The 22,078-nt window shown below is 34.2% G+C and overlaps 3 protein-coding genes across 6 annotated transcripts; 1 reads left to right on the forward strand and 2 right to left on the reverse strand.

The window, feature by feature from the left end:
- Window positions 1-956: 956 nt before the first annotated feature.
- On the forward strand, window positions 957-6,709 carry LOC104703042 (ASI1-immunoprecipitated protein 3-like). Of its 2 annotated transcripts, XM_087460209.1 has the most exons (7): window positions 982-1,132; window positions 3,302-3,347; window positions 3,730-3,979; window positions 4,698-4,760; window positions 4,846-5,574; window positions 6,040-6,123; window positions 6,361-6,696. In XM_087460209.1, the coding sequence occupies exons 3-7, from the start codon at window positions 3,782-3,784 to the stop codon at window positions 6,400-6,402; spliced, it is 1,116 nt and encodes a 371-aa protein (XP_087316335.1). In that variant the 5' UTR covers window positions 982-1,132; window positions 3,302-3,347; window positions 3,730-3,781; the 3' UTR covers window positions 6,403-6,696. The 2 variants fall into 2 exon arrangements, with proteins under 2 accessions (XP_087316336.1, XP_087316335.1); XM_087460210.1 differs by lacking the exon at window positions 3,302-3,347 and having other exon boundaries at window positions 957-1,132; window positions 3,750-3,979; window positions 6,361-6,709.
- Window positions 6,710-11,596: 4,887 nt separating this feature from the next.
- LOC104703043 (U-box domain-containing protein 45-like) lies at window positions 11,597-13,597 on the reverse strand. The gene is made up of 2 exons (XM_010418973.3): window positions 12,828-13,597; window positions 11,597-12,541 (listed from the first exon to the last, which is right to left on the reverse strand). The coding sequence occupies exons 1-2, from the start codon at window positions 13,367-13,369 to the stop codon at window positions 11,680-11,682; spliced, it is 1,404 nt and encodes a 467-aa protein (XP_010417275.2). The 5' UTR covers window positions 13,370-13,597; the 3' UTR covers window positions 11,597-11,679.
- Window positions 13,598-15,181: 1,584 nt separating this feature from the next.
- Window positions 15,182-19,879, reverse strand: LOC104703044 (chaperone protein ClpB4, mitochondrial). Of its 3 annotated transcripts, XM_010418975.3 has the most exons (10): window positions 19,346-19,877; window positions 18,793-19,249; window positions 18,410-18,605; window positions 18,248-18,302; window positions 18,020-18,170; window positions 17,439-17,747; window positions 17,080-17,345; window positions 15,919-16,848; window positions 15,366-15,666; window positions 15,182-15,276 (listed from the first exon to the last, which is right to left on the reverse strand). In XM_010418975.3, exons 1-9 carry the CDS (start codon window positions 19,616-19,618, stop codon window positions 15,379-15,381), a joined length of 2,925 nt encoding a protein of 974 aa, XP_010417277.2. In that variant the 5' UTR covers window positions 19,619-19,877; the 3' UTR covers window positions 15,182-15,276; window positions 15,366-15,378. The 3 variants fall into 3 exon arrangements, with proteins under 3 accessions (XP_010417277.2, XP_010417276.2, XP_087313460.1); XM_010418974.3 differs by having other exon boundaries at window positions 15,182-15,666; window positions 19,346-19,879; XM_087457334.1 differs by lacking the exon at window positions 18,020-18,170 and having other exon boundaries at window positions 15,182-15,666; window positions 19,346-19,805.
- Window positions 19,880-22,078: the final 2,199 nt, after the last annotated feature.

Consider the following 22,078-nt stretch of genomic DNA (forward strand, 5'->3'; position numbering starts at 1 on the left):
CATATGTAGAGATCTCACCACCGTAAAAATAATCATTATCACCGGATCTCATCATCACTATTTCATTTGAAGTGTATTTACGGAGGGAATCGAGATTTGTCATCTCCTCATTGAAGAAACTGAGAGAGAGAGAATTGCAGTATAAACAAGATATAGATAGAATAGAACAAAGACTGAGAAAAAACTATATTCTCTAAAGATTTTTTGGTGTGGGCAAAGTTACAAAAGATGATCTTCTTTCTGTATTAGCTCAAGATCTGAATTTTTTTGTTTGATGTTGGGTGGGGCGAGAGAGACGAGATGAATCGAAAGAGAAACATGATTTGTTTTTTGTGAACAGGGTAGTTTCGTCATTTCAGTTTTAAAAGAACCTAAATCTATAATTATGGACAAAAAATCCTAACTGAATAATACTCTTCCAAATAAATGCTTATCTCGTAATTAACTCTACCAATATAACACCTGTCTTACATTGTTTTTTTTTTCCTCAAAGCTAAAGCTACTTTCTTTTTTTTTGGTGACAGCTAATTAAAACAATTAAAACTACTCATTTGTATATTTTTTTACTGAACTGTTTTATTGAATGTATAGTTGATATAGAGACATGTCTACATAAGCTGAAGATAACTTAAATATGAATTAGTCCATACACAACTAATTCTTCACCACTCAATTTTTACGTTATTTTTGTACAGCTCACCTCTCCACCAAATACATTGTAATAACACTAAATGTTTCCTATTAATTTATTTTGCTTTTATTGCTATTTAGGAATTAATTATACTTTCCTCTAAATATTATTTATTAATTTCAAATTCTTCCTTTTAAACCTCTTTTTCTTTCTTTCTTTAAGTCTATATCTAAAAGTGAAATGATTAAACATAGATATCTAGTATTCATTTGTGGATAAAATCTAGTATTCTATATATGTAAAAATCTAGTATTTTATATATAATAAAGCACAGTGAGGATTGATAAAACCAGTTTAAAGAAGAGAGGCACACAAAAACATTAAGAAAAATATATACTTGAGAAGCTCTCTTTTTGTGATATGAGTAGTTTGATTTTGTAATACGAAGCCGAAACACATACTCAAGCATTGGTCTGGTGGGATAAGGATCAGGAGGATCAGGTACAATAATATGAACAATTGAACTGTTCTTTTTTTTTTCTTTTCTTTGTACAAAGTTTTAGTCTAATTTTCTTGTTGGTAAATTTTGTGTTTTTGCTAATTTGAAGATTCAATATATCTTTTGGGTAAGTATGATTGATTTTTTTCTGGGGATTACATCTTAGGCTGTATGAATTGTTTATATATTTATTTGATGTGATATGAAGTGTGTTTTTCGTGTTCCTAATGATAAAAAAAAATTTAGATATACTTGTCACTATATGGATGTCAAATGGTCTAATGACTATGGACTAGACCAGTCCAAATTATAATGGTTCGTTTATAGTCACACCCAAAATCGAAACAAATTATATAGGCTTAAAAACAAATTTAGTCGGCAAACAATTGGGCGAACTCATTTAGATATGGGCCGTCCAATTAACATTAAAAATTAGAGTTTCTTTTTTTTTTTTTTAATTTGGGAGATTTTCTTTGCCCTTTATTTATTTTTCTCAAAAAATGAGATTTTTTCTTTACTTCCTTTTTCTTAAAAACAAAATAGTAGAATAAATTTTTATAGGTTTATTTTTCTTCTGAACAAATAATTTTAACATGTAGATAATTAAAATTTCAAATGGAAAAAATATGCAAAAATGTATCATTCGTAGTTAGAACCATAAACACAAACTATGATATAAATTCTAATTATGAAGTATTTAAGTTATGTATCAACTTAAAAGTATGCAATTTAGTTTGAGTGTTTTGGTTATACTTAAAAACTAGATTTTAACCCGCGGTACACCACGGGATGAATTTTTCTAATTTTAAAAAATAAATTTTCAGTTTTATCTTTGTGCTTTGCACAAGAAAAAGTTATATTTATGTGTTAATTTTGTTTATTTTGTTTAATATTTAAAATTGTATAATTGTATTTGATTGTTAATTTAATATTTAACCCGTGATATATTGCAAGATAAATTATTTTTCACATTATTGTAAATTTATCAATTTAATTAAATTTTGATTTGCCAATAAATGATGATTTGTTGTGTTGTAACACGGAATTAGTGAGATTTTAAATTTATATTACTACTGGCCAAAATCCATACCCGCCATGTGATATCGTCTTGTAATAATTTTTTATCCATCTAGAATCGAGAAGTATCTTGCTTTTTTTTGGTTCAGTTTTCGATCCAAATTGCTCTTGTAGTGCTCAAATTTGCTGTTTTTTGTACAATGCAAGTTTAAGACTTTTATTACTTTGACTTGTTCCTACAGTGTATGAATTCTCTGCTCAAAATTATCTTGTTTAGTCAAAAAAACATACTTCATTTGTGGAGGTTAAAACAAAATACAAATAAAATCATACATTGTTAGTTTATTTTTCTGTTTTTATCCATGACATCAATGGCTCAATCTATTTTAAACAACTTATAAAAACAAAACATGTATGATGGAAAATCATTTAGTATTTTGCAAAATCTTTGGAAATAAATTTGCCAAACAAATTATAGAAAATCGACATTGAAAAAGGTAAGAAATTATGTATACCCGATTGCTTAACTATTTTAATTTTTTTTTAATTTTTAATTACAATGGCATTGTCTGTAAATAAGTCTGAACTCTAAATCTTCTTCTCAAAAATGCTGTGAAAATAATAATATAGATACCCGCCACACATCATGGATAACTAAATTTCATATTTGTTAAAAATAAGCTTACTTGTCTCGTCCCGTTACTCGTTATAAAGTAGCAAGCTAGCGACGAGTTATGTTTGAGTGTTTGGTTCACTCTTGTTTTACGCTAGCTTGAACTCTTAATTGTTAATTCAAATTATAACCTTATTTTTTGTTTCAGTTATAACCTTATTATTAGTGTATCATACAAAGAGATAGAAGTTTATATATATATATATATATATACATAGAAGTTTGAGTGAGTCCTTTTTTATTTGTCTGGGCTATTCAATTTTAGGTTTGATTTTTTTATTACTGTTTAGAAATACCTGAGATATGAAAGATGTTTTTCATTTTTTCCAATGATATGAAACGTATTTATATATATATATATATATTTGTTACTATACATATCACATACTAACAACTAGTTTTGTACACATAGTTTTTATAATTGAAAAAAAACCATTATGAAATACCAAATATTCGTTAAAATTTTATTTACTTGTGCGAGATTACTTGCCTCGTCCCAGTACCCGCTAAAGTGGCCAACTAACAAGGTATTTACAAGTTACTTTTGAATTAATTGATTCGCTTGTTATACGTTTGAAGTCTAATTCAGGTTGTAAGTTGTAACATTATTATTAGTTTAATGTGTATATAAAGTATGATTGGGTTCTTTTGAAGTTTTCTGGGCCATTCAAGTTTAGGTTGCATACTTGATTATAAAAATACCTTAGATATATATAATGGTATTTAGATTGTTAGAACTCTAGTTCCTCTATTTATTTTCTTACTATTCTAATTAATCATATATCTATAAAGATTGTGTTATGTTGATATCTCAAGTTACTCTACCATTCGTATAGTGTCTCTTATATACTATCCAATCATTTTGATGTCAACTCTTTTTTTTTCTTTTCTTGTTATCTTCAATTGTAGGGTGAAAAGAGAATTTGTAGGTTATAAATCAAAGTTAAGCTCAAATTTCAACATGACGCGCAAGGAAAAGGATCAGGGGAAGCAGAAGAATGATTGCGAGGAAATGCATGAGAAAAGGAAAACAGAGCTAGAGTGGAAACTTGACGACTGTGCGCAGCCACTCGGCGATGTGAGTAAGATTACTGGCGAGAGACAAAAGAAAAAAAATCATTTCAAGGCATTCAAGTTTCATGACAAAAATTATAAGCTGGTGAGTTTTGTTTTGCGTTTTGATTTATAAATTCAAAGTCTTTGACGACTTATTACAACATAAAGATATTTGTTTGCCAAAAATTTGAAATATAAAGATATTTTAAGCGAATTTAAAAAATATTATTATTAAATTAAATTTCTAATTAATGATATTAGGGGGGTGTATTCAACTTGACATTTTAAGTGATTTGTGTGAAATTTACAAATCCTATGTTATTCAATCATGGATTTTAAAAAGTCTATTAAAATTCACTGTTATTGAACTGATGATTTAAAAATCTACTTTAAAATCCACTGTTATTGAACTGATGATTTAAAAATCTACTTTAAAATCCACTGTTCTTCAAAACAATTTTGTGGATTTGGATTTTAATGATTTTTAGGATTCTGGAGGATTTGAGAGGATTTGTTTAGTTAAACATACAGAAATCTAAATCTCATGTTTTTAGGTGGGATTTGAAAGAATTTTACAGAAAATCATATCAACTTCTCTAAAATCTATCAAAATTCTAAATTTCCTAAATCCCATCAAATTCTCCAAAATCATGGTTTGAATACACCCCCTAGTTCTCTAAATCAATATAAATAAATTGATTAAAAATTATAAATATAGGTGTATTAGTAAAGAGTCATATGAGACAAATTTTTTGTTTGTTTCGTTTGTGAAACCTTTTCAACTGCATTACCATTTAGATTATATATTCTTTCCCTTATAGGAGGATTCAGTGCTATTGGTTTCAGAGGACCCAGACCGCAAGCCCTATATTGCCATCATAAAGGTTAGTAATATATATATATATATATATATATATATATGTTTTTCAGTTTTTATCTTGTTATTTAATAAAATTGTTTGTTGGACAGGATATTTATATACCAAACAAAGAAAAATATGTGAAGCTTGAGGTACAGTGGTTTTATCGTCCAGAAGATGTAGATAAAAAATCTATTGGAAATTGGGAATCCAAAGGTACAAGAAGCATATTCTACAGTTTTCATCGCGATGAAGTATTTGCTGAATCTGTGGAACACAAGTGTATTGTGTATTTCGTGCCAGAGAATAAGCAAATTCCAAACCGTAGAGAGCATCCTGGCTTCATCGTGCAGGAGGTTTATGATATTGTCAAAAAAAAGCTAAGGAAGCTTAGTGATGATGACTTTGACGTGCATCAAAAGCAAGAAATTGATCATCTTGTGGCAGAGACGGTTTTAAGAGTTGGTGCTGTTCCTGACATTGGGGAGGAAAACCAAACTACTAAGACTTCAAGTTGTAAAGGATCTGTCCGAAAAAAGTATATCAGAAAAGCTGAGAGAACAAGTCATAAAACCAGACTGAAATCTAAGTCGATCTTGGAGGATTTTGAATTGTTAACTGGTAATTTGGATCGCGACAAGACATTAGATGAGCTTCTGAAAGCAGTTAAGCACGAGTGTCATACAAGAAAGAAGAAACATGATGGTAAATCTGATTATTACTGGCCAGATGATGTTGTTCCGGTTGTTCGAGCTCTTGAGCAGGTTTTGTATGATTCTTTTGGAGAAGATATGTCAAACTATAAACAAAAGTTGGAGATTCTGACCGATGAACTCAAGGTTAGTTTCATTCAATATCTCCTCCATTTTTTTGAGTGTTCTATGTTTTACATACTTGTTTACTAATCATACAAATCATCGCGTGATCTTTCTCCGTGTTTATCCTCACTCGCACGATTCCGACAATCACTTCCTCATAGATCACCTATCCTGAAATTAGTCCAACATAAACACACTTAATTGTGGAGTTGTTTCCAAACTTTGACAAAAATATAGTGCATTTTGGTGATATATGTGGTCAAATCAATTTTTATAAATTTTTCTACATACACCACCACATTTCCTAAAACTGGGTGTTATAATATATGCATATATAATCGCAAGAGTTTATTGAAGATTATTAAAAATTAGTGTAGAGGTGTTCTCACTTAGTTGAGATTAGTATTTTAAGTTAACTTTTATTTTATTTGTTTATTTCACTTTTCAGTTAACTATAACTGTGTAATTCTTATTGTTTGTCTGCAGGAATCTCGAGTGCTAGCTTGGCGAATTTTAGATGGCGAATTAAAACTTGAACAAGTTATAAAGATGACGCAGTATGAGCTAAAGGTAATCTCCTTCATTCACAAATTTCTTCACGGTTCTTCACAACACCCATTAATGTTTTATTAGTTTGTGGTCGACATTATCATGTTTATGTTGAACCAGCAACACTGAGGCTGAAATGCTGAATATGTTTACTAGCTCATAAACTGGTTCATTATTAGTCACTTCTTAAGTGATATATTTTGACATTGTAAAGTGATTCTGATTAGCTTTCTTTTTTGCTTGTTTTTCCGGGACTAGCGTGGTTTCACTTTTGATGAAATAACGGCCGACCTTGAGTAAAAATTGAAGAAAGATGCTCCAGTCTACCTCCAAAAGTGTTGGGCACAAAGGGTTTCTCAAAGATTAAAGAAGAAACTAAACCTTAAATAATATATTTAATGATATCTTTCTCTCCTTAAAAAGGAAAAAAACAAATTTAACTGCTAGAGAGTTTCTTTCCTAAATTTTGTTTTTTTTTTCAAGACCATAAATTTTTATTTCATGACTTATTATGTAAAACTTAAGTTGAACTATGTTTAATATTTTCTAGTCATACATTTTACATGTGTGACATGTATTTAGTTGAACTATGAATCAAAAGTCATATCTGCCATTTTTTTTTCTGATAATTTTTTTAACCTTTGATGCCTTTACGAAGGATACGAGAGGAGAGAGGATCATAAACCAAATGGGTGACAAAATTTAAGTTTGGTAAAGAAGCAATTAAATATTGGGAGGATGTAACGAGTGTAGTATTGTGGAAATAACATTAAAAAAGTACGTGATTCAAACTCACGGTATGTTCTTTTGACCACCAAAACCACTATTGATGAACCAAAAAGTATCATCTCTCCTATAAAGCATTCAGGGTGGAACGAAGCAGTCATGGATGAGACCGGAAGAATTCATCTATTGAATCAACTGCAGATATGAACATTTTGTTTTCCAAATGGATCTTCAAGACTAAACTCAAGCCAGACGGCACAGTGGACAAACTAAAAGCATGTCTTGTAGCCAAAGGATTTGATCAAGAAGAAGGAATTGCCTACTTGGAAACATTAAGCGCAGTGGTTCGAACAGCAACAATACGTCTAGTTCTTGATATGGCTACTAACTGTGGATGGCCTGTTAAACAACTTGACGTATCCAATGCTTTCTTTCATGGTGAACTTCAAGAACCAATGTTTATGTATCAACCCTCAGGCTTTGTTGACCCATAAAAACCAGACCATGTGTGTTGTCTCACTAAAGCTCTCTACGGATTGAAACAAGCGCCAAGAGCCAGGTTTGACATTTTCAGCAACTTTCTGATTGATTTTGGCTTTGAGTGCAACACATCTAATCCCTCAATGTTTGTCTGCCATCACAATCAAGAGACCCTTGTTCTACTCCTCTATGTCGACGACATATTACTCATTAGAAGTGATAGTTCCTTAGTGGATCAACTTCTTCAAGCATTAAACAGCCACTTCTCTATGAAAGATCTTGGTCCTCCAAGTTACTTTCTTGGAATACAATTTGAGTCTTACAAGAATGGGCAGTTCTACATCAAGCGGCATACGCATCAAAAATTCTTCATCAAGCAGGCATGTCAGAATGCAACCCATGCCAAACCCTCTGCTAAAATACCTTGAGAAGCTAGATAACACACCGTTTGTTGAGCCAACATATTTCAGAAGTCTAGCCGGCAAGCTCCAATACCTGACAATCACAAGACCAGACCTTCAGTATGTAGTGAACTTTATTTTTTAGAGAATGCACGCCCCAACAAACTCTGATTTCACTCTCCTCAAACGGATTCTCAGGTATATCAAAGGAACCCTCAACTTTGGTTTACCAATAAAAACACACAAAAATCCAGCTCTTTGTGCTTTTTGTGATAGTGATTATGCGGGTTGCAAATATACAAAACGTTCTATTACTGGTTTCTTTATCTTACTTGGATCAACTTTAATTTCTTGGTATGCAAAAAGGCAATCCACAATATCCAACTCATCAACAAAATCAGAATATTGAGCTTTGTCTATTGTGGTTAAAGAACTAACCTGGATCTCATCTCTCCTTCGTGACATTGGCATTTCTCAACATCAGCCTACTTGAGTGTTCTGTGACAACATGTCTGCTGTCTTCCTATCGATCAGCTAGTCCAAATCTTCACAATCGAACTAAACACTTTGATAAAGACTTTCACTACATAAGAGAATGTGTGGCTCTGGGATTAATTGAAACTTATCACATCCCAACTACACTCCAACTAGCTGATATTTTCACAAAATCGTTACCTCAACCTTTTTTTTTATCTTCGCGGCGAGCTTAGTGTGTCTGCTTCACCTGTCACACCCATGCCAAGTTTAAAAAAAAGTGTAGAGGACAATCCCCAAAGCCCAAACCCAAGACTAAAAATTACAAGGCCCAAGCCCAACAACAACTCAAGACGACAATTGAGAAACGGTCGAAATAGAGGAGCGTGTGTATGGAGAAGACACACCCTTCTCCCATGGAAAGAATCTCAAGCTTTTGGAATCTTCATCCAATAACTCACAAAGCACAGCTGTCGTTTAAGGATAAGGTTGATTTAGGATTCTAGATTGTTTTGTAATTGATGTATATATGTCAAAGATGTAAAAAACCCTAATTATCCAAATAAAAAAATATATATCTTTTCCACAAAGCTTCTCTCCAAGTTTTCTAAGTCCATTTCATTGTTAGGGAGACACTGCTTGTTTTTTTCTTTTATTTTAGAGTACACGATAGGTCTCCTGTCTGGTAATCGATTTCAATCACCTAAAGCCAAGCTTGTTTGGTTGATCATCCCCAGGTTTGCTTGGTCTTGGGCTTTACTTGTTTCTCGTGCGTTAGTTGCTTCTGGCTATATATGGGTTAGTTGGGGTCATGCTCTTTTATCTCAAGGAAGTGTTTATTTTGACGTGTTGTCTGATTTAGGATTGTATTCGATTAACCTCCACTTTTGCCGGTTCAATTTTTGACTTTTTAAGTTTAGAAGAATAATAGGTTTTCTCCCGAAGATTTCTTTTCTAATAAAGCTAACCTGTGGGGATGTAACTAAACTCCGTAATTTAGACTATCATCGTTTGTTGTTTTCTAAGTTCGACGTGATCATTTTAGTTGGGTTATTTCTTCGTGGTTTCCTATATCATTGATCTCATATGTTTTCTGTTGTATTTCCTCTAGTGGAACACTTATATAATTCTGCGAGCATTGTTCTCCTGGTGTGGTTTCAATATATTTATATTTTCGGCTTTAGTAATTCATCATGTGTTTCCCGTGAATTCAATTATATTTTTCGGAAATTTCTTAGTTTCCATCAATTTTGTATGTTAAGATCAGTATTAGTACAAAAATTTTAGGCAAATTAAAAGTATAGATCAGGCTGTCGGTTCGAGTAATGTTTAAAAGAGAACCACAATAATGTTCTTCTCTCCAATCTAAGATGATGTATGAACCTAGACCAGAACATCTTAACTATTAAAAAAAATATATTTCGTATTGCACTTTATAAAAATTAATTTTTAAAACATATTCTCTTATCAAAATTAGTAGGATTTGTTTCTGTATTGTTTGTTGTATAATTTGTTTTACCAGTTATGTAATTTGATTATTTAATATAAATTGTCAGTTTTGCTATTTTATAGAATTTCATTCTTAAGAATAAATCTTTCACGTGGGGCCCCCTTCCCTTACCATTATGTAGGCCGGTCCATGACCATAACAATATTGTTACGTAAAATAGGAATGATTTAATGCAACAACCAGATTGTTGGCTGATCCGCACCGACCTGATCAGATGTATCCTCTTCTATTATTTCATCAGTGGGATTTAATTTTTAACAACATTAAAAAAAGTAACAATATAATTGAGAGATGTATTTACATACTTACACGTAATCGTCCTTACACTTGGTTCACATCGTCCTTGTCTCGTTTATATTGATCATCCATCAATAATATATAACCTACAAGAATCATAAAGGCCGTATCAGGTATGCCAAATACTGAATAGGAAATTACCCTTTTAAATTGCCACATTTTTTTTTTTTGATAGAGAACTTATATTGTTTTCTATTGGTTTGATGTTACCAATTTTATACTATGTGACTTACCTGGACGGGGTCAACTCAACTGATTTGCTACATCAATTACGAAACTATACACTTTTATTTTGCTACATCAATTACGAAACTATACACTTTTATTTTGCCACATCAACTGATTTAACATTATCTAACAAATTAAGTTTAAAATTTTGAAAAAATCTAAAACGATTCAGTCAACTTTGATTCAAAAATAAATTGAGAGTTTTTTGCTCATAAATTGAGCCAACGGTCATAGATTCCACTTGCCATGTTAAAGTTATATGAAGAGCTCTCGAAAAATAAGGTTGGGAGCCAAATGAGAATGGTGAACCATCTTATATTTGAGTGCCATCAAATTTTGAATCGCACCGTCTAAAACTTCTCTTTACCGATCGAATCCATAGTAAAATAAGTACATAACCATATAATGTCCATGCTTATACACTTACTCAAGTAACAGTCGTGTCCAAATAGTATATATATATATATATTTCTATCGTTTGTCTTTGTCGTATACACTTAAATTATTAAGTTGATAAATATGCACGTCTCCTTCAAAATATTCCATATTACTAACACTGTCTCCATCACACACACACACACACACAAAGTTGTGCATGTGATCTAAGAAGATACTATGATTTTTACACATTAAGGAAGGAAACTTCAAAGTTTATTATATAACTGTATAGTATATAACTCGTATTAGGTTTCATACTACCACAGCATAAATAAAATTGAAAGTGATGTAAACAATTGAGATGTACGTCACGTGGCTTCCTTCTTACCACAAATAAGTACAGTCGAAGTATTCAATTCCAAACTCTACTTACAATAATAAACCAGTGTTAGGATCGCAATAACAACATTCAATAAAACCCCTTTAAATCTTTATCCAAAACAAAACAAAAAACAAAAATACTACATTTGAATCAACGTACAACTTTTGGAGTTTTCCAAAATTTGTCTTTTACGTTAAACAACGTACGAAAATGGTTGTCGGTTCTTCGCAAATCCCACGAGTGTGCAACGAACATTGGTATCAGAAAGTCTTAATATTTGAAAGGACACTATTATCAGCACGATCCACGAGTGGACCAATGCATGCTTAATACAATAAGAAACTATATACTATCTTTGGTGGACAATATTGTAACTTGCGTTAAATTGGGGTTCTTAAAATGACAGTAAGAAAATACAAAAAACTTACTTGGTGAATGTGAAGATCCCAATCACACTGTACCATTACCCCTCACCTTCCTCAGAATTACAATCGATGCTACCGTATTGTCACTGAGTTATAAAAGTTAGCTACTATCTATGGCTCTATCCTAATTCCAGAATATTAAGAACTTATAAATGATAACATTTTCAATTCAAAAATGGTGATAATAATTCGCTTTTTCTAATAGAAACTTTTATTGGACAATGATTAACGATGATTCGGTTAATAGATTACACATTTTTCTTTTTGTTTTTGGATTCAAAAAGTTAAACTCTTTGAGAAATGTTGTGAAGTAACAAAGTCATGAGGTAAACGAGCTCTCTTCACAATCCTCATCATGTTGCTCTGTAAACTCTGTTGCACCAACTGCTTCACTGCTTTTCTCTCATCACTCATCCTAATCTCATGACCTCTCTCTCTACCCAATGAAGAAGAAGAAGAAGATATTCCATAGATTGGAGCTGAGACTTGCTTCCCTTTGTCCACCACTCTCAAACACTCTAGTACCCTCGAGGCTCGCTTTTGCGCCAATGGGCTTCCCACAAGTGTTAATTCAAGCAATGAAGATTCAATACCCGCTTCGATCATCGCTCTCCGATCTCCATACCCCTTGTGAGCCATTAACATGAGGATATAAATCGCTTTCTCTTGACATTTTACTGAATCATTCCAGTTCAATACATCGACCAATATTGGAAACGCTTCAACCACATCCCCTATCGCTTTCCTTCCTTCAGGTACTGATACCACATTGGTCAAGATTGCCAGAATCCTCTCACTAACTTCCATATCTCCCAACGTGTTCAAAAGAAAAGTAATCAGATCGGTCTCGAGGATGAACGGAACGTTTTGGTGATGGATTGAGAGGTTGTAAAGCGCTCGAAGAGCATCTTCTCTAGCTTGTCTTGAGCTACTTGTTTCCTCAAAGTTTTTCAATGTTTTCACTAGGAAAACAGTTGCACCCGAGGAACCAATGATCGGTTTGTTTGAATCCAACGCGCTTAACCCTAGAAAATTAGCGACAATAGCCTCGAAAACCGCTTGATTCCGTGGCTTAGACGACTCGATTATCTTCAACATTTTGTGAACAGCACCTGCTTTAACAATGGCTGCTTTGTTCCTGCATATGTCATTGAAGAAATGATTGAATTAAATGCTTCCAAATTATTCTTGGCTTAAGAAAAAAAAAAAAAAACATATAACAAAAACAGATCAAACTCCTAAAAGCAAAGAAAGTGACATCTCTCTAAATAAAAACAATTAAATTTTCACCTAAAAGAAGCAAACCAACAACAACAACAACTAGTCAACAACAACCAAAAATCATTCATAAAAAAATCTAAAAATCGGAGAAATGGTCTGAAAATTAAAGAATTAGAAACATGCAATGCAATGAGAAGACTCACGCATCATTGCCGATTCCAAGATTTAGAAGAGAGTAAAGCGAAGCCACTTGAGCATCTTCGATTAGTGAATCATCGTCGATCATACTAACCAACGGAGGAATCACACCGAGCATAGCAAGTGTCACTCTCACTTCACTATCATCTTTTGCTAACAACCTAACCTCACTCGCCGCCGCTACTTTCTTCTCCGCCTCTGCCTCCGCAGCTTGTAAATCTTTAACAACACGTTTCAGAACCTCTAACGTTTCTTCTTTCTTCTTCGTCTCGACACCACTCTCAATCACTTCTAAGTTCAACAGATCGCAGAGCTTCTCTGTTTTCTTTGCTAAATCTTCTCCGATCGTTGTAGATTTCGAACCGTCTTCTTCTTCTCGGAGTTCACGTTGGTAACGAGAGCTACAGCCGCAGCTAAGGGCGTCGAAGATGATTCTACGGAATGACGATCCGGAGAAAGTGTTAACGGATGAGGAGGAGGAAGAAGAAGCGGAGGGAATGCGGTGGAGGATGAGAGGATTGACATTGTTCCGGTGACACTTCGCCATTATCGCCGATCAGTAGAGCTTGAGGAAGAGAGAGAGTTTGCTCTGTTTTTATTTGTTTGTTTTATTTGGAGGCGAAAACAGAGGAAATGTATATGATATTAGAGAGATTTGGTAGTTTTTTTCTTTTTCTTTCTAGGAATATTATTAAATTCTTCTTCGATATGAGATCTTAGTAGTTGTAACAGATTATTTTGCGATTTAGAATTTTTGCACACTCAAGTTTGTATTTTATTTTTAGAAAATGATATATGACAACGGTATAATGCATATATTAGTTATATTATTATGAGAGACGTTGAAAGTTATTAATTAAATTACATTAATTGGGAGGGACTTGAGTTTGATTATGTTTTGACCCCAACACAAAATCGTTTCAGAATTTGTTTGATAATATTAATAAATCAATAAAAATGAAAATGAAAATAGTGACTATTTTCTTTTACTTTGAGCTATTAATATATTTTATGTATTGTAAATGAAGACTATTTGCTTTCTTCGAGTTGAAATTATTCATTTTATTATTATTAGATTTGTATTGTTAATTATAAATTTTTCAAAATAATATATGATTTAATGATGTATTATATATGTTTCCAACATGTATCCTTTTTCTAAACTTTTTATAAAAACAGTTTTCAAATTTCCAAATGCTTCGTTTTCACATACATGTTTCGTCTGTTTCTTTAAATCATATGATTTTCACTCATATCTATTTACCAACCATGAATTTTGTTCCAAGACTTGAAAATTGCAATTTTTTTTAAAACGACCAATCCAAAATTAGGCATAAGTTATAATTAGTTGCTCAAAAGATAAAATTTGAGGGTCATATTAAAAAAGTGGTTTGAGTAACCTTCACAGGGCTAAGAAGGTAAAATAGAGCTGAAAAAAAAAATGTGGCAAGTACAAAGAGATGATGACTCCGAATGTAAGGATTAAGGAAGCCCTTGACCAAGTAACCTTTCACCTTTCTAGGAGAGATGTTGTGCTTTAAAGACTGCTTGGCAAGCTGAGTAAGTGTTAAGTCTAATATTTTAGTCGGAGTTCCATGCAGCCTCTCGAGACAAAGTTGCTGAAGTTGAGGCAAATATTCTTGTGCTCAAAAGCGAGAAATTATCAGTCATCTCGCTTTTGAGCACAAGAATATTCATGTGCTCAAAAGTTGAGGTATTTTTGCATCTTTTGGTTTTGGAGAAGTACTACTCCCACATAAGGATTAAGGGTCATAAAAGACTTTGTTCCAAAAAAACAAAAAGGATCATAAAAGATAGATAGTAGATACGTGTGTATAACCAAAACCTATACAAAAAAGAAATATAGGAGGAAATTATATATATACTTCTAAAATTTCGAAATTGTTGGCTCATTTCACAATTTTGAGAGTATAGTTTTGAAAAAAAGAAAAAAAAATGATAACTAAAATTCAATTGTTATTGTTTACAGTGCATGCACCAGGTTGTTTCCCCTCATTACAAGACATGACTGACATTTCAAAGTAACTAACTAATAAATATGCTAATGCGTCATTACTGAGAATACTAAGTACTCGACTAACATGAGACAAAGGAATTGATAAGAAAAACTATAGAGATAAACAAATACTTCATTGTCGGAAGCTAATTAAGAGAAGGATCCGATTCAATTCTGGCGACAAGAGAACGTGGTTAATTTTTTTTTAATTATTCTAAATCACAGCGTTTGATTTGGTCAGATTTGTAAGTTTAATCTCCTTAATTGAAAAAACAGATCTGGAACAAACTCTATAATACACGTACCACATTGGTACGTACGTCCTATTAAACGCTTCATAAATGATCTTAACACCCCATTATTCACCGCTCCAAGTTAATAATTTCAAATGCTAATGTCGGTGTGTGTTCCCATTTACTTTTGTCGGCAAGAAGATACTAAAAACATAACAATCCGAACCTGTTAGAGAAGACACTAAAGTAAAAAATCTACAAAGGATAGAACAAAAAGAGTTTGAAACGCTAACCCGAACAGTCTAATTAAGCGGCCATTTCTTCAGTGGAATCATTACTCTCGACCTTCTTGATAACCAATTTGTTGTTACTAGCCACGAGGTCAACATCGACAAGAACTGTGTCTTCTTCCGCGAAATCTCCTTTTAAAACCCCAACGGCAATCTCATTCTCTACCATCTGTTGAATCATTCTCTTGACAGGCCTCGCGCCATAGTTGGGGTCAAAGCCAAGCTGAGCCAGGAGATCCACTGCCTCTTGTGTATACTGAAGAATAATTTTCTTCTGTTCCAACCTATCCTTCACCCGTCTCATCTGCACGTTACACAAATGTTATAAGATACGTTACACAAGCTAACGTTATTGGAAAAAATAAACTGGTTAGTATAACACAAAGTGATACTTCCATTTTTTTTTTGTTTTTATCAAAAGTCAAACTAGTAAGAGAAGTGGATGTTGTAAAATAATTGGTATGAAGTATATGTGCACAAGCTCTTAATAAATGGAAGAGTAAAGATTCTGAAAACTAAATATGCAAAACAAAGTGACTGTAAACGGGTTTGTTACCTGCAACTCTACGATTTTGGAGATTTCATTTGAATCCAGCGGCTGGAAAACTATGTATTCGTCAATTCTGTTCATGAACTCGGGCCTAAAATTCTGTCTTGCTAACTCCACAACTTGTCGCTTCATTATCTCATAAACTGCTTCTTTGCTGTCTTCATTGTTGCGGAGGGTATCAAGTATGTGATGAGACCCTATATTCGACGTCATAATTACAACACAGTTTTTGAAACTTACGGTCCTCCCTTGAGAATCAGTTATTCTTCCATCGTCTAGCAGTTGTAGCAAGATATTGAAGACATCAGGGTGAGCTTTCTCAATCTCATCAAACAGAACCACCGAGTAAGGTCTCCTGCGAACAACTTCAGTTAACTGCCCACCTTCTTCATAACCAACATAGCCAGGTGGTGCACCAACTAGCCGCGAGACTGAGAATTTTTCCATATACTCACTCATATCGATCCTCACTATTGCATTTTCCGTGTTGAAAAGGTATCCGGCTAGAGCCTTGGCAAGCTCAGTTTTACCAACTCCTGTTGGACCCATGAACATGAAACTGGCTATTGGGCGGTTAGGATCAGAAAGACCAGCCCTTGAACGTCGGATAGCATCTGCTACTGATTTTACAGCCATGTCTTGACCAACAACTCTCTTGTGGAGTACTTGTTCCAACACGACCAGCTTTTCTCTCTCTGATTGCTGGAGATTAGATAGTGGAATACCGGTCCACTTGCTCACAATCTCTGCTATGTCAAGATCAGTAACCTCTTCTCGGAGTAGTGACTCTCCAGACTGTCGGAAATTCGTGAGATTCTTCTCAGCTTCTTCTAACTGGCGTTGGAGGGACATAAGTGTTCCATACTTAAGCTCAGCAGCTCGGTTTAGATCATATTCACGTTCAGCAGATTCAATTTCCAGGTTAACTCGATCAATCTGTAAAACATAAAACATGTTATGAAGGACATCAGGGTCGATATATACCAACATGATTAGCAACCACCATAAGTACTACAACCACCAAAAGTACTATACAGAACAAGAAACTGGGAGTGTCTTGCATGATATTAATTATATTAGACGTTAAGCCGAAAAGGCATACATATGTTCTTAGATTTCAAGAATGAACTATACTTCAAAGAAAACAGTGAGAAAGAAAATATTTACCTCTTCTTTAAACGAACGTATTTTAGTCATGAGAGACTTTTCTTTCTCCCATTGGTCACTAAGTTCATTCTGTTTCTGTTTGAGCATGGACAAATCATTCTCAATCTTCTGTAGCCGTTCTTTAGAAGCTTTGTCGGTATCATTTTTAAGAGAAAGCTTTTCCATCTCCAACTTGATCACAGCTCTGTCTATTTCATCTAGTTCAGTTGGTTTAGAAGTGATCTCCATCTTCAGCTTTGCAGCAGCTTCGTCAACAAGATCAATAGCTGAAACAAAGAACGTTCATCTTAGAAAACAATGCTATGGTCAAATTTTCCCAAGAAAACTAATAAAAATTCAGGGAAAGTGAATGTCTATACCTTTGTCTGGTAAAAAGCGTTCAGTGATGTAGCGGTCAGCCAGAACTGCCGCTGATACAAGTGAACTATCTGATATAGTAACACCATGATGTAACTCGTAACGCTCTCTTAACCCACGAAGAATCGAGATTGTATCTTCAACAGTGGGCTGAACACATAACACTTGTTGAAACCTACGCTCTAGAGCTGGATCTTTCTCTATGTATTTGCGGTATTCGGTCAATGTAGTTGCACCAATGCATCTCAGTTCACCTCGGCCAAGCATTGGTTTCAAGAGGTTGCTCGCATCCATTGCTCCCCCCATAGCTCCTAAACAAGAGATAATATTAGCTAATTCGTTAGTTTCATCTTACCAGTAACAATGTACAAAAGTGATTTAACAGATATGGCAAACAAGAGTAATAATATTAGCAGATCTTTCAAAATCCTAACCATAACTTTCCATCTCAAAGGATATAAATGCCTTTAGATAGAGATCCACCCAACAATGTCTACATGGACAGCACAATATATGCATACGTTTTGTGTATAAAAAAAACATCAATATATTTATAGCATGTTGATAGAATGAAAAATGGCACCTGCACCAACAACAGTGTGGATCTCATCAATGAACAAGATTGTTTGCCCATTGGAAGCAGTTACTTCCTTCAATACTGCTTTCAACCTTTCTTCAAAATCTCCTCGATATTTGGCACCGGCAAGGAGTGAACCCATATCGAGAGAAATCAACTAATGAAAACGAAACCAAATCAAAAATGCTAAAATCTTTCTTCAGGCTTTCTTACATAAAAGAGTAAACCACTAACCTTTCGATTCATGAGAGGTTCAGGGACGTCTCCTCGCACAATTCGTTGAGCTAGCCTGTAAAGGTAAATCTCTTAATAAATTTGTCTAAAGAAAGTAAAATCATAACTTTCAGAGATTTTACAAAAGAAAAGAAACGAAAGGAATATAATTTAAAGACTTACCCTTCTGCAATTGCAGTTTTCCCAACGCCAGGTTCACCAATAATAACAGGATTGTTTTTTGTTCTCCTACATAATATCTGGATACAACGCCGGATTTCATCATCCCGTCCAATGACAGGGTCAAGCTTCCCTCGTCTAGCCATCTCAGTCAAATCATTTCCATACTTTTCAAGTGCGTCATATTTGCTTTCAGGATCTACATTTGTAGCATAACATGATCAGAGTAAGCAAAAGTCATTAACACAAAAAACTAAAAGGACACACAATAATAAAACATTCAACAAGATCTCAATACTATCTTTTGTTAGCTTGAGTACCAACACACGTCTTACATCGTCATTTTTCCGAAGTATTTTAAAGTGAATTCCCAAAAAAAAACTTACTTTGATCAGTAACTCGTTGACTACCGCGGACATCTTTAATAGCATCCTTGAGGGCTTGTTTACCAAGTTTCATGTTCTTGAAAAACTCTTGTCCAAATCTTATATCCGAATAATAAGCCAGCAGAAGGTGCTCGACGGATACATAACTATCTAACATCTCTTTCTTATAGCTCTTTGCGTTTTCTAATATAACACTAAGAGATGAACCTAGTATCTGACCACTGGTATCACCTGTAACCTTTGGTTGTTTAGATATGAAGTCATCTGTAGCCTGAAGAACAGAGGAATTGTCGATTCCGGCTTTGGTAAATATCCTCCTAGCCATACCATCTTTTTGCTCAAGAAGAGCTTTCATCAAATGTTCTGATTCCACAATCTGTTGGTTCGAATTACGAGCTGCGTCAAAGGCATTGATAACCCCTTCCCATGCCATCTCCGTATACTCATTTTGACTTGGCTACAACAACAAAAAAAAAAAACGACAAAATTAACAATCTTTGTTCCAAGATTGAGGAGCTAATACTTAAAACAGAATGAAATCGGCAGCACGAACCTGAGCTGTGCTGGTGGCGAAGCTTCGAGGAGAAGGGAATTGTAAAGAAAGAGGGAAGAGTCGGGAGTGAGAAGCCGATTGAGTGACGGAAGAGTTGTTGTTTCCGGTGAGTCCGATGAACGAATTTGGTCGGAAGATAGAGGAATTAGGGGAGATGTAATGGTGAGCAGAGGAAGAGAGAGGGCGAGAACGGAGGAGAAGAGATGGTCTCGAGAGAGTATATTGAGCCTTGATGGCTGAGGAAAGAGACTTGGACAATCTCCTTGACGCCATGTTTGAGGTGAAATTGAAGAAGGGATTGATGTTTTGGTTTTAGGGTTTTGTAAAGAGGAGAGGAAGCAGTTGAATGAAGGGGGGAGTTTTAGCTTTGGATCGGAGAAGCTTGGAGAAGAGGCAAAAAGGAAGTTTGTAGAAGAAAGAAAAGGAATTTATTATTATTATTACATCGCGAATCTTCTTCGATTCGGTGTGGGTTTTTAGGAGTTTTTAGAGTATAAACTGGGTTTCTCAGAGACTGGTAGCTTTTTCCGGTTTAGTTTAACATGATCTATTCAAATCTAAATATTTCGAAATTCCTTTTGGTTTATTATAGTTAACCAAGTGTAAACCAATTATTTTGGAATATCCATTATTTTTTTTTTTTTATTTTTTTTTTTCGGCCAACTTTTTATATTAACTAGTGAATGTTTTTTTACATACAAACATGACATATACTTTAGCAAATCCAAGAGATTACAAGAGGAGAATTGCTTATCCGAGCTTGTTTTGCTAATGAATCAGCCACAACATTAGCATTCCTTTTAATGTTGTTTGAAAAGATAACTTCTTTTAGCCCAAGAGATAATGTCATCAAGATAGCCTTGTATCTTTGATATTCCTTTGATTGGACGATCTTTGATAGCATCCTCAAGATAATGAAAGATGATTTGTGAGTCACCACAAAAAGTTACATCTTCATATCTAAGGCGTTTTATGTGGAATATAGCTTCTCTTAGTGCAAATGACTTCAGCTTCCAGCGCAGTGTCTGTTGGTTCTATTGCCATGCTGCCTTTAAGAAGAGTGTTTCCTTGAGCATTATGCAAAGCCCAAGCTATCCCCGCCTTGTCATCTTTACTAACCTAGGACGCATCTGTAAAACAATATAATGCAGAGTTTTGGGTTAGGAGTTCCTAAAAAGATGAGGGGGAGTGCCGTTTTGGATTTGCACGTCCTTGAGATGGCTTGTTATAAGCTGCGTTTGCATCTTGCCACAATTGCAGATCCAAAATGGCATAGTTTATAATAGCAGGAATAGCCCATTTTTTGTTATTAAAGATCAGGTCATTACGAGCCTTTCATATACGCCATCCAACATATGAGAATAGATGATTATGATTACTCTCTTTATTGCAAGCGGAGAGAAGAGCTTTGACGTTGTTCATAAGGGAACTACTTTGCTCAAACTGACCTGTTGGGATGGGGACAGGCGCTAACTCCCAGACTTCTTTAGCAAACTTGCATTGGAAAAGTAAGTGGAGTGTAGTTTCCTTAGCTTCTCCACAAAATATGCAATCAGAAGGCATCTTGATATTTCTTTGAGCCATATTCTCTGCAACTGGGATAACATTATGTAAGACTCTCCACCAGAAATGTTTTATCTTAGGCGGAATTTGCATAGCCCAAATAGATTTCCACAAGACATTAGGAGCAGTTGCAAGGGGTAAACCTGGTTTGGTAAGTTGGTGATAGCCAGATTTAACAGAATACTGTCCATCTCTTGTGAATATCCATTATCTAACTTACCCAACTCTTACAGAAAATTTTTAAAAAAAAATCTTGAAAAAGCTTTAAGCTGACTTGCCAACCCACACTTATTTTCAGCTTTTTTATTTATTTATAATTATATTATTATTTTCTCCGAATCCAAGCAATAAAATCTCAAAACAACAAACATCAATCACAAGCAAGTCATAGTCAAGCCAAACTACAAAAGAACACATGTCAGTTGACCGACACACGCCTTATGTCGACTGATGCAACGCCCTTACGTCGATCGATACACAACTTGCATCACGGTTGGCTTAAAAATATATTGAACATTTTGGCCAATTGACTTTATTTTGTTGAAAAATGTTTTTAATATAGAAAATTAGGGCTTGCTTGCAAAATTTTAAAAACTTAGGATCCTTACTTTACAAAATTCTCAAAATTTAGGATTTGAAATTGTTATAGAAAAACTTTAAAAATTACATGACCCAGTCCTATTGCTCCTTCATCACCACCCTTAAGTTGGGCCTACCTTATATAGACCGATGCACTCTTTTCATTAGCCGGCACTCGCATCGACTACTCGCGTGCCATCGCGATTTGCCTCGACCGACACCCTCCTGATGTTGATCGATGCAGATGCCCTAGCGTCGATTCCATACACCATCATCAACCGCAACTTGTCTTCAAAGACTACCACTCATCCAAGAACATCACAACAGCCAAACAAGGCCGTAGAAACACAAAAAACACGAAAAATATAATAAACAAGAAATCAATCAACCATATCACAGGAAAACACAGAAAATTCAAAGATCTCATGTTCAAATAAGCCATGGTCATGTATTTCTTTTTACCAAAAAGTTCTAACTCGAAAATCTGAATACCGATCACTGTTTTTGGATTTCAGGTTGAAGCAAAACACCAAACCAAAGTATCCTTTTATAGATTCTTAATTTATGTTTAATATTTTTTGGGCGATGAAG

The sequence above is a fragment of the Camelina sativa genome, chromosome 7 (assembly GCF_030686135.1).
Source record: "Camelina sativa cultivar CO46 ecotype springtype chromosome 7, ASM3068613v1".
NCBI classification, from domain to species: domain Eukaryota; kingdom Viridiplantae; phylum Streptophyta; class Magnoliopsida; order Brassicales; family Brassicaceae; genus Camelina; species Camelina sativa.